Genomic DNA, 13,069 nt, shown 5'->3' on the forward strand with positions numbered 1-13,069 from the left:
CCGAGACTCCTCTTTTATTCCACATTTATTTAAATAAATTAAAATTCTGGAGAATTTAATTTAATTGTTCACAATAGAAGATTTGGAAGACAGTGGAAACAAACTCACATCTAAGAGCGTGCTGGATTCCATGTTGAACGTCTGCCCCGATAGTAAGTTCTGTAGGTTATCCAAACTCGAATCAATTCTATCCAAGTGATTGTAGATGTCGTTTCTACACAGGTAAAGGAAAGGGAAAAAGTAATTTCGTAATGTCAATATTTGAAATTTTCTTTTCCGTGATCCTTGATACTGAATTACTCTCCTCACCGTTTCAAAATAACTCCCGGAGGGGCATAAAAGCAAAGTGTGAATTTAGAAAACATAAAGAACTGTCCCACCAATTTCTAAACCTTGTTTACTTTAGAGTGCAATTTTCCTGTAGCTGAGGGAGTGAGAGACTGAGCTTGAGTTGAGGCCCTTCCTCGTTCGTGGAGCTACCTCATCAGCAGTTGCTTCCTCTGTGTTAGCACAGCAGAGATGGGAACTCAGTGAGTGGAAGAAATCAACCTCATGTCCCAGACAGAGGTATCTCACAATACAGAACCATGCACTAAAGTGGCCAGTTCAAACTGATTGAATGAACGTGTCGTTCGTATAAAACTATTTACTGAATGTAAACATTTGTTATATGTATTTAGTCAACATCATGTTAAAAGTGTAACTCCCAAAGGAGGCCGCACTCTACCTGTCATTGTTTCTGTCGCCTCTCCAGTTAGTGTTTGGAGACAAGCCACAACACCAGCCACCAAAACAAAACCCCCACTCAATCTTAATAGAACCATTGCAGGGAAAGAATCCATGCCTAGAGAGACTGGTGGCTGAGAGAGGGAGAAAGAGTGAGGGGGCGAGAGAGCGCGCGAGGGAGGGAGAGAGAGAGCGCGCGAGGGAGGGAGAGAGAGAGCGCGCGCGAGGGAGGGAGAGAGAGAGCGCGCGAGGGAGGGAGAGAGAGAGCGCGCGAGGGAGGGAGAGCGCGAGGGAGAGAGAGCGAGAGCGCGAGGGAGAGAGAGAGAGAGAGCGCGAGGGAGAGAGAGAGAGAGAGCGCGCGAGGGAGAGAGAGACAGCGGGCGAGGGAGAGAGAGAGAGCGCGCGAGGGAGAGAGAGAGAGAGAGCGCGAGGGGGAGAGAGAGAGAGAGCGCGAGGGAGAGAGAGAGAGAGAGCGCGAGGGAGAGAGAGAGAGAGAGCGCGAGGGAGAGAGAGAGAGAGCGCGAGGGAGAGAGAGAGAGAGAGAGAGAGAGAGAGCGAGGGAGGGAGAGAGAGAGAGAGCGCGAGGGAGAGAGAGAGAGAGAGCGCGAGGGAGAGAGAGAGAGAGCGCGAGTGTTAGAGAGAGCGCGAGAGAGAGGGAGAGTGTGAGAAATGAAAAGAAAAATGAAAATCGCTTATTGTCACGAGTACGCTTCAATTAAGTTACTGTGAAAAGCCCCTAGTCGCCACATTCCCGCACCTGTTCGGGGAGGCTGGTACAGGAATCGAACCGTGCTGCTGGCCTGCTTTATCATAGAATAGAATTTACAGTGCAGAAGGAGGCCATTCGGCCCATCGAGTCTGCACTGGCTCTTGGAAAGAGCACCCTACCCAAGGTCAACACCGCCACCCTATCCCCACAACCCAGTAACCCCACCCAACACTAAGGGCAATTTTGGACACTAAGGGCAATTTATCATGGCCAATCCACCTAACCTGCACATCTTTGGACTGTGGGAGGAAACCGGAGCACCTGGAGGAAACCCACGCACACACGGGGAGGACGTGCAGACTCCGCACAGACAGTGACCCAAGCTGGAATCGAACCTGGGACCCTGGAGCTGTGAAGCAATTGTGCTATCCACAAGGCTACCGTGCTGCCCTCAAAAGCCAGCAATTCAGTCCAGTGTGCTAAACCAGCCCCTAGAGAGAGCGCGCGCCCGTGAGAGCGCGCGCCCGTGAGAGCGCGCGCCCGTGAGAGAGCGCGCGCCCGTGAGAGAGCGTGCGCCCGTGAGAGAGCGCGCGCCCGTGAGAGAGCGCGCGCGAGAGAGAACGTGCGCGCGAGAGAGAATGCGCGCGTGAGAGAACGCGTGAGAGAGAGAGAGAACGCGTGAGAGAGAGAGCGCATGTGTGAGAGAGAGAGAGAGAGAGAGACAGCGAGAGTGAGAGAGAAACAGAGACACATGGAGACTGAAACATATCGATAAAGACACACACGTAAGATCCCACATCCAAATATGTGCGTGTTAAGTGGACTGGCTTTGCGAAATTGCTCCTTAGTGTCCAAAAGAAATCTGTAGGTGACGGGGTTATTGGGATGGGGAGTGAGATGGGTGGAGTACTATTTCAGAGTCAGGGCAGACTCGATGGACTGCATGGAGGAGGATACTTCCCTTCCTTTGCAACTCTGTTGAATTGCCACAATTCAATGATGTGCCCTGAAAGGACTGCGCCAGGTCGAAGTCAGAAGGTGGCCGACTCCCAGCTGTAGATGGGGCATGACTCAGGAACACCCTTGCATTAGAATGTTTTTCACAGGAGGGTAGGAAGTGCATTGCACCACACAATAATTACAGAGACTCTCGATAAAATGGGCTGAATCGCCGTTTCTCATTGTGGATTTATTTCAATCAAACAAACAACGACGAATGATTTCAGCTTCTAATGGACTGGTTAGTAAAGGTGTTAAAATATTTAAAACCCAATTCACTGGAGCGCTGACTGCTGTGTTGCAGAGTCACAGAGAACAGAAGGTCCAATGTTTGAACCAAACCCGAATACACTCAGCTGGACAACACAAATGCTGCATCAGTTTCCTCGGGGTTTCGTTGCCCGCTGACGAGAACAATGCAATTTTGCCTGTAATCCTAACACCCACATTTATTTTCCATATTCAACATCAAATCAAGTATTGGCAAATAAACAGAAAAGGGAATAGTCATCAAACTAGGACAAATTGGGAAGTGAACTTTCTATCAAGAACAATCCCCCCGCTTGATCCCTGATAGAAAGGGGAGGAAGGGGACCAATTAACACTGCCTACTGAACTCTACCCTGGCAAGGCTCACCGGATTGGGGGGGGGGGGGGGGGAAATCATAGACTAAAGAAAAGAAAAACCAAGGCAATTTATGGCAGGGCTGTCACTGGCATCATTTTAATCTGATTGTCGAGTGAGGACAGATTCCCACGTCAGACACGGAGCCTTCAAAGTTGCATGGATGGTGATTCAATGGAAGGAATGCCACAGAGACAGAGTGCAAGGATACTTACATGGTAGAGGCTGGAACTGGACATAATGCACTCACCACACCCTTGGGAGAAAGACTGACTGCATCACATCCAGGGTACAGGTGGTGAGGATCAAGAGGAGGAGTTGGGGAGGGAAATGGGTTAGGGGCTGTGGTGCTAGGCGACGCGATGGGTAAACCCAACCTCCTCCTGCACAAAGAGGAGTTTGATTCAGTTCAAGGTGATGCATAGGGTACACATGACTTGGACGAGGATGAGTGGGTTGGCTGAAGGGTGCGATGAGTGTCGGTGGGGGCCGGCAAATCATGCGCATATTGGGGATGGCATGGTAGCATAGTGGTTAGCACTATTGCTTCACAGTGTCAGGGTCCCAGATTCGATTCCCAGCTTGGGTCACGGTCTGTGCAGAGTTTGCACATTATCCCCGTGTCTGCGCGGATTTCCTCCGGGTTTCCTCCCACAGTCCAAAGACATGCTGTTCGGTAGTTTGGACATTCTGAATTCTCCCTCGGTGTACTCAAACAAGCTCCGGAGTGTGACATCTAGGGGCTTTTCACAGTAACTACATTGCAGTGTTAATGTAAACCTACTTGTGACAATAAAGATTATCATATGTTCTAGGGCTTCGAGAAGCTGGAGAGCGAGTGGGAGGCGGTGTTTGGAATGCTATCCAAGATAGTGGGGGTGGAGGTCAAGCCAGACCCCATGGTGCTTTTTGGGGTGTCGGAAGTGCTGAATAATGCAACAAGACCTGGGCACTATCCAGGCTCGGGGCTGACAAGTGGCAAGTTACATTCGCACCACACAAGTGCCAGGCAATGACCATCTCCTACAAGAGAGGATCGAACCACCACCTCATGGCATTCAATAGCATTACCGTTGCATAATCCCCCACACTCAACATCCTGGGAGTGACCATTGATCAGAAACTGAACTGGACTAGCCACATTAATACTGTGGCTACCAGGGCTGGTCAAAGGCTAGGAATCTTACGGCGAATATCTCACCTCCTGACCCCCAAAGCCTGTCCACCATCTACAAGGCACAAGTCAGGAATGTAATGTAATATTCACTACTTGCCTGGATGAGCGCAGCTCCAACAACACTCAAGAAGCTCAACACCATCCAGGACAAAGCAGCCCCGCTTGATTGCTCCCCTTTCCATAAACATTCAAACCCTCCACCACCGACAAACAGTGGCAGCCGTGTGTACCATCTACAAGATGCACTGCAGTAACTCACCAACGTTCTTTAGACAACACCTTCCAAACCCACGACCACTACCATCTAGCAGGACAAGAGCAGCAGATACCCGGGAACCCCACCCACCTGGAGGTTCCCATCTAAGTCACTCACCACCCTGACTTGGAAATGTATCCCCATTCCTTCACTGTCGCTGGGGCAACATCCTGGAACTCCCTCCCTCCCATCCAAGTACGAACCAGGCCTGAGTCTGCTTAGCTTCTGAGATCAGACGTTTTCAGACTAGTATGGCTGTAGGCTGGAACTCCCTCCCTAACAGCACAATGGGTGTACCTACACCTGAAAGACTGCAGCAGTTCAAGAAGGCAACTCACCAACACCTCCTGAACAGCAACTAGGGATGGACAATAAATGCTGGCATAACCAGTGACGCCAACATCCCCTAAATGAATTTCAAAAAAATAGAAGCTGGCACTGGGGGTAAACACTAACATCACCCTAAAACGCTCGAGGCTGGCACTCCTGCCCTCTGGGAGTTTGGCCCACAGGTGTAACCAGGTGGGTGAAATGTGTATGTACTTCGACGCATTTTTTCCATGGGTCATTTCCCGCTCCTTCTCTTGGGTGAAAGGATGTTTTGAGTGGGAATTCATAAACTGTTTGTGGAGTAAGAAATCTTGAATCGTGTGGAAAAGAGAAATATGTTGCCCACGTTTCTTGTCTCACCTGGGCAAACACAAGAATGGCAAATTTCAAACGGTGACAATTTATACTACAGGCAAAAAAGGTGCTGATCGGCTGACACTTTCCGGCATGGTTCCCTGTTGCATTCTCCATGGTAACACCTCAGCCGGAGTTGACTTGCCAACCGATCAGCACGCTTTGTTCAAAGTTTGAAATTTGGTATTCTTGTGTTTGTCCTGATGAGTACAAGATGAAAAGCTTTCAGTGATAGAAAATCTTCACCTCGCAAAACTGTGCTCAGAGTCCCCACCTTAATCATCTCCTAGCAACAAGGGGGACAGGAAATGATGCTGAGGGTACAGGACGAGATTTTATTTGGAGGAATTGGGAATAAAATACCAACATGAACTAGATAGGGGAAGAAATGCTCGTGTGACAAGGTGGAGGGGAAGAGAGACGCAATGCCTGGTCAGTGGGCCAAATATGGGGCAATGATCAATTTAACTTTGAATTGTTCAAAACTGGCCAGACTCCACAAATTTTAAGTGAGACCTACAATAATTTGTGGGCGAAATCCTAGACGTACAGAAACGTGCGGAGTCAGGGATCAGCAGATGTTAAAATGAGTTTCCTGCAACTTTGGGTGACCGAAACTCAGCCCCTTGATCAACTTTCAAAAACAGGAGCACTCAATCTTGTAGCTATCTTTGGACACTGCTGTACCTACCTACAGGACAGCGAACGCATTCAAAAGGTAACCAGTGTGAAGCGTTTGTGTTACAGCGTTTACTTCAATCAAATAACTTTGGCTCGTGACACCACCAACAAACAGTGATTCCTATGACTAACGCTTAATGTAGAACAGAGGCGTGTGACAGGGCTTCCAGAGGCTTCTCACTCAATAGAGCCAGTAGTGCCTCACGCCACAGGGTCACCGTACAGAGAGCGCACTATGAGGAGAGCGGTCAGAATACACTAAACATAAACAACTAGTACAGGGTTTAGTAGAATATCAACACATTTGAAAAAATATCCACAACACAGGAATTCTGCTTTTTCTCTTGATAATACGTCACCGTGTCCATTAGCACTTGGGGAAATATTCTATATTACTCTTAATGGTGTTTCTGTGCACCTACAGGGCATGACATTTTCACACCACATCCCTTGGCACTGAGCACTGCAATTTAAAAAGGCCTTTCTCTTAAGACTGCTGAAGAAGCCTTCAAGCACTGGCATGTCACTGGTGGAGCAATGGGATGATGAAGGGGGTGGGGGTGGGTCACTGACTTTAATGGTATTCAAACCCCCCCCCCCCCCCTCCCTCCCTGTGTATTGGTAAATAAGATATTCAAATAAGAACAACAAGGAGACTTGCCTCCAACCCATGGCGTATTGTTGGTAAGCTGAGGGTTTAATACAGAGACACGTTGTGCATATCAGGGAGACAGCAGTGCAATAGAAATGCTAACCCTATCAGTGCTCTGGGGCGAGTAGAGGAGGTAAGACTGGAGATAACACAATTGACCTCTGACATCTGCTGGGCTTGAATCAAACTGAAAGATAGAAACAGAAGGTCATGCTAGACACTATGAGAGACAGCAGCAACCATTTCCCAAACCCCATCAACATTTCTTGAACAACCTTACTACAGCCTTTCAAGTGTGTGGTAAAAGATACACATTATAAATGTATTTAAGGGTTGCTCGAGAGTTAATGCAAACGTTTTTGATTCTGTGGGTTGCTCAGGTATTTACCATGGGACTGTGCGGTCCTCCCCTAAATTTCAAATCCCATCCCTTTAATTTCCGTACATCACAGGCGGCTGATGCCGACGGATTGTCATCACCCAGTTAGGAAGCAGCCACCCAAGAGGCAACAGCACTCAAAGAGGTGCCTTTTCCAAACCTCCCTCCAGGACAGGGGCAAGTAGGAAATACAAGTGCAAACATGACATATTGCCTAGGCTCAAGGCGTTGGTCAAACAGGACATGGGGTTCTAACTGGGAGGGCTGTTGGAAGTCTTGACCTTTTTGGTAGTTGACAAAAAAAAAAAAGTTGTGTTCTCCGGGTCTTGTTTCGGTGGGCAATTGCGAGTAGATACAACTTTATTGGGGTGTGGTGTCGGGCTGCGGGCACGTGGATGAACAGACCACAGCCGTGCAAGGGGCAGAAACAAAGGTCACATGCACGACTGCACATGGAACAGGATGCTCTGAAATCTGCCATCCTTACCTGGTCTGGCCTACATGTGAGTCTGGAACCACAGCCATGTGGTTGACTCTCAACTCCCCTCTGAAGTAGCCTAGCATGCAACTCAGTTCAAGGATAATGTTTAAAAATTCGTTCATCGGATGTGGCCGTCGTTGGCTGGGTCAGTATTTATTGCCCATCCCTGAGGGCAGTTAAGAGTCAACCACATTGCTGTGGGTCTGGAGTCACATGTAGGCCAGACCGGGTAAGGACAGCAGATTTCCTTCCCTAAAGGGCATTAGTGAACCGGATGTGGTTTTTACGACAATCGACAATGGTTTCATGACTTATATTCTTCATTCCAGATTTTTACTGAATTCAAATTTCACCATCTGCCACGGTGGGATTCGAACCGGGGTCCCCAGAGTGTTACCCGAGGTCTCTGGATTACTAAGCCAGTGACAGTAACACTATGCCACTGCTTTCCCAGAAATGAGCAAGAAATACCAGCATAGCCAGCGACACCCACATCCAATCAATGAATAAAAAATAATATTTTAAAACAGTAAGGTTCAGTACAAAGTTGCACGTTTAGACCATAAGATATAGGAGCAGAATTAGGCAATTCCGCCCTTCGAGTCTATTCCGCCATTCAATCATGGCTGATAAGTTTCTAATCCCCATTCTCCTGCTGTCTCCCCGAAACCCCTGATCCCCTTTTTATCAAGGAATCCCCGGATTGATCGAGGAATCCCCGGATTGATCGAGGAATCCCCGGATTGATCGAGGAATCCCCGGATTGATCAAGAACAGATTTGTGCTGGGGTGCTATTACCTACAGAGCTACAGACCAAGAGCTGGAATTAGACAGAATACTTCTTTCTTAGAACATAATATAATAACTAGAAGCAGGAGCAGACAATTTAATCTCTCGAACCTGCTCCAGCTTTCAATATGGTCATGGCTGACCTCATGGTCTCAACTCCACCGTCCTGCTAATTCTCCATAACCCTTCCACACATTACTAATTACAAATCTGACTCAATCTTAAATGTACTCTGTCGCAGCATGCACTGCACTCTGCGGTAGCGAATTCCACAGATTCACAGCCCTTTGGGAGAAGCAGTTTCTCCTCATCGCTGTTTTAAATTTGCTACCTCCCCGGATCGACTTTTTTATTATGAGCAGGGCGCTGATAGAGAGAGTAGAGGATACCGAGTACTCGGCGATAGCCATTTCAGATCACGCCCCCATTGGGTAGACCTAGAGCTGGGGGAGGAGAGGGACCAGCGCCCGTTGTGGCGCTTGGAGGTGGGGCTGTTAGTGGACGAGGAGGTGAGTGAGCGAGTCCGAGGAAGCATAGAGAGATACCTGGAGGCCAACGATAATGGGGAGGTCCGAGTGGGGATGGTCTGAGAGGCGCTGAAGGCGGTGGTTAGAGGAGAGCTGATCTCCATTAGGGCCCACAAGGAGAGGAGAGAGCAGAGGGAGAGGGAGAGGCTGGTGGGGGAGATGGTGAGGGTAGACAGGAGGTATGTGGAAGAGCCTGAGGAAGGACTGTTGAGGGAGAGACGTAGCCTCCAGGCCGAATTCGACCTGTTGACCACCAGGGAGGCGCAGTGGAGGAAGGCCCAGGGGGCGATTTATGAATATGGGGAAAAGGCAAGTCGGATGCTGGCGCATCAGCTTCGAAAGCGGGATGCAGCTAGGGAGATCGGGAGAGTTAAGGATAGGGGAGGGAGTGTGGTGCGGAGTGGGGTTAGCATCAATGGGGTCTTCAGGGACTTTTATGAGGAATTGTCTTGGTCCGAGCCCGCACTGGAGGAGGGAGGGATGGGCCGCTTTCTGGACCAATTGAGGTTCCCGAAGGTGGAGGGGGGACTGGTGGTGGGATTGGGGGCCCCGCTTGGGCTGGAGGAGCTGACCAAAGGAATAGGGAGCATGCAGGTGGGGAAGGCACCGGGGCCAGACAGTTTCCCGGTCGAATTCTACAAAAAATATGTGGACCTGTTGGGCCCGTTGCTGGTTAGGACCTTCAATGAGGCCAGGGCGGGGGGGGCTTTGCCCCCGACGATGTCCCGGGCACTGGTGATCCACAAAGACCAGACGGGGTTCGTGAAGGGGAGGCAGTTGAACGCGAATATGCGGAGACTCCTGAAAATTATTATGATGCCGGCGTGGGAGGGGGAGATAGTGGTGGCGATGGACGTTGCGAAGGCCTTCGATAGGGTAGAGTGGGGGTACTTGTGGGAGGTGCTGAAGAGGTTCGGGTTTGGGGAGGGGTTCGTCAGGTGGGTTAGGCTGTTGTACGAGGTCCCGATGGCGAGTGTGGCCACGAACAAGAGGAGGTCGGAGTACTTATGGTTGCATCGAGGGACGAGGCAGGGGTGTCCCCTGTCCCTCCTGCTCTTCACACTGGCGATTGAACCCCTGGCTATGGCACTGAGGGAGTCGAGGAACTGGAGGGGGTTGGTGCGGGATGGGAGGAGCATAGGGTGTCGCTCTATGCGGACGACTTGCTGCTATATGTGGTGGACCCGGTGGGGGGGAATGCCGGAGGTAATGAGGATCCTCAGGGAGTTCGGGGATTTCTCAGGGTACAAGCTCAACATGGGGAAGAGCAAGTTGTTCGTACGTGGTTCACCCAGGGGACCAGGAGGGGGCTGCATGGAAGAGGCTGGAGATGGTGTCCTGTGTGGGTACGAGTCTGGGGGCGCTGGCAATGGCGCCGCTGTTGCTCCCTCCAAGGAGGTATACCACGAGCCCGGTGGTGGCGGCTGCCCTCAAAATTTGGGGGCAGTGGAGGCGGCATAGGGGGGGGGGGGGGGGGGGGGAAGTTGGGGCCTCGACGTGGACCCCAATACGGGGGAACCACCGGTTTGCCCCAGGGAGAACGGGTGGAGGGTTTTCGGGGTGGCACAGGGCAGGAATACGAAAGTTGGGGGACCTGTTTGTGGATGGGAAGTTCGCGAGCTTGGGTGAGCTGGAGGAGAAGTACGGGCTCCTCCCGGGGAACACCTTCAGGTACTTACAGGTAAGGGCGTTTGCCAGGCGGCAGGTGGTGGAATTCCCGCGGCTACTGCCACACACAGTACAGGACAGGATGCTCTCGGGGGGGGTGGGGGGTGGTTGGGGGGGAAGATCTCGGAAACTTACCAGGTGATGCAGAAGGAGGAGGAGGCCTCGGTGGTGGAGGTAAAAGGCAAGTGGGAGGAGGAGTTGGGAGAGGAAATTGAGGAAGGGACGTGGGCAGATGCCCTGGGGAGGGTGTACTCTTCCTCATCGTGCGCGAGGCTCAGCCTCATACAGTTTAAGGTGCTGCACAGGGCACACATGACCGGGACAAGGATGAGCCGGTTCTTTGGGGGTGAGGACAGGTGTGTTAGGTGCTCAGGGAGCCCAGCAAAACACACCCATATGTTCTGGGCATGCCCAGCGCTGGAGGAATTTTGGAAGGGCGTAGCGAGGACGGTGTCGAGGGTGGTAGGATCCAGGGTGAAACCGGGCTGGGGGCTCGCAATATTTGGGGTGGCAGAGGAGCCGGGAGTGCAGGAGGCGAAAGAGGCCGGAATTCTGGCCTTTGCGTCCCTGGTAGCCCGGCGAAGGATTCTTCTTCAGTGGAAGGACGTGAGGCCCCCAAGCGTGGAATCCTGGATCAGCGATATGGCAGGGTTCATTAAATTGGAGAGGGTGAAATTCACCTTGAGAAGGTCGGTACAAGGGTTCTTCAGGCAGTGGCAACCGTTCTTACACTTTCTGGCAGAACGATAGACATTGGTCAATGGCAGCAGCAGCAGGGGGTTACTTTATCACAGTTTTTGTTATTCACTGAGGGGGGTATATACCTGTTATGTTAAGCCGGGGTGCTAATGTTAATTTATTATTATTTATGTACAGGGGGGAGGGGGGTATGGAGGGTTGCTTTTCTAGACTGTGTTTTGTGCTTCACCCTGTTGGTTCCTTTTTTTCTCCTCATTTTGTTATTGATATTTTATTTTTATTTTTAAAACATATATATTTTATTCAAATTTTTTGGCCAAACAAAACAATACAAAGGTTTTCCTTTTTACAACAATAAAACAATATAAATAACAGTGGCCGTTTTAATAAATAAATAAATAATATATAACCTAAATGGCAACTGCCATAACAAAAATAACTCTCCCAAATAATAAAATCAAACAATCCAACATACATAACCTAATACACATATCTATACAAAAACACCCCTGAGGACCCGCCCGGGCCATGCGAGGTAGTCAATGAACGGTTGCCACTTCCTGGTGAACCCTTGAGCCGAACCCCTTAGTGCAAACTTTATCCGTTCTAGTTTTATAAACCCTGCCATGTCATTTATCCAGGTCTCCACGCCCGGGGATTTGGCTTCCTTCCACATAAGCAATATCCTTCGCCGGGCTACTAGGGACGCAAAGGCCAAAACATCAGCCTCTCTCGCCTCCTGCAACCCCGAATATAGCCAAACCCTAGCCTTGCTCGACCCGGACCCCCACCACCTTCGAAAGCACCTTTGCCACCCCCGCCCAGAACCCCTGCAGTGCCGGGCATGACCAAAACATGTGGGTGTGGTTTGCTGGGCTTCTCGAGCATCTCCCACACCGCACCGAGGCTCCCGTCCTTCCCCTATGTCGTCTCCACTGCCCCCAAATTTTTAGTGTTGCCACCACCACTGGACTTGTGGTGTATTTCTTCGGGGAGAACGGCAACGGCGCCGTCACCATTGCTTGTAGGCTGGTTCCTTTGCAGGACGCCATCTCCAATCTCTTCCACGCCGCTCCCTCCCCTTCTCCCATCCACTTACACACCATTGAGATATTGGCGGCCCAGTAGTATTCACTTAGGCTCGGTAGTGCCAGCCCCCCCCTATCCCTGCTACGCTGCAAGAACCCCCTCCTCACTCTCGGGGTCTTCCCGGCCCACACAAAACTCATGACACTTTTCTCAATTCTCTTGAAAAAAGCCTTCGTGACCATCACCGGAAGGCACTGAAACACAAAAAGGAATCTCGGGAGGACTACCATTTTGACCGCCTGCACCCTACCCACCAGTGACAGGGGCACCATGTCCCATCTCTTAAAATCCTCCTCCATCTGTTCCACCAATCTTGTTAAATTAAGCCTATGTAAGGTTCCCCAACTCCTGGCTATCTGAATCCCTAAGTACCGGAAATCTCTTGTTGCCTTCCTCAGCGGTAAGTCATCTATTCCCCTGCTCTGCTCCCCCGGATGCACCACAAACAACTCACTCTTCCCCATATTCAATTTGTACCCCGAAAATTCCCCAAACTCCCTGAGTGTCTGCATTATCTCAGGCATCCCCTCCACTGGGTCCGCAACATACAGCAATAAATCATCTGCATACAAAGATACCCGGTGTTCTTCTCCTCCCCTGAGTACTCCCCTCCACTTCCTGGAGCCCCTCAGTGCTATGGCCAGGGGCTCAATCGCCAATGCAAACAGTAACGGAGACAGGGGACACCCCTGCCTCGTCCCTCTATGAAGACGGAAGTAGTCAGACCTCTGTTCGTGACCACGCTCGCCACCGGGGCCCTATACAGCAGCTGTACCCATCCGATAAACCCTTCTCCAAAACCAAATCTCCTCAGCACCTCCCACAGATAATCCCATTCCACTCTGTCGAATGCTTTCTCGGCGTCCATCGCCACCACTATCTCCGCCTCCCCCTCTGGTGGGGGCATCATCATTACCCCTAGCAACC

At 50.6% G+C, this 13,069-nt stretch overlaps 1 protein-coding gene across 5 annotated transcripts in view; it reads right to left on the reverse strand.

The window, feature by feature from the left end:
• The window catches only part of hsf1 (heat shock transcription factor 1), a 179,781-nt gene that overhangs the window by 34,306 nt on the left and 132,406 nt on the right, over positions 1-13,069 (reverse strand). For 3 of the 5 annotated variants that reach the window (XM_072507969.1, XM_072507968.1, XM_072507967.1), the window contains 2 exons: positions 6,613-6,696; positions 109-214 (listed from right to left, as the gene is read on the reverse strand). In XM_072507969.1, the coding sequence (XP_072364070.1) occupies positions 109-214; positions 6,613-6,696 (190 nt within the window). The remainder of the gene's footprint in view (positions 1-108; positions 215-6,612; positions 6,697-13,069) is intronic. The other 2 variants (XM_072507971.1, XM_072507970.1) reach the window with 1 other exon arrangement.

Source organism: Scyliorhinus torazame, chromosome 6 (genome assembly GCF_047496885.1).
Source record: "Scyliorhinus torazame isolate Kashiwa2021f chromosome 6, sScyTor2.1, whole genome shotgun sequence".
Classification (NCBI taxonomy): Eukaryota; Metazoa; Chordata; class Chondrichthyes; order Carcharhiniformes; family Scyliorhinidae; genus Scyliorhinus; species Scyliorhinus torazame.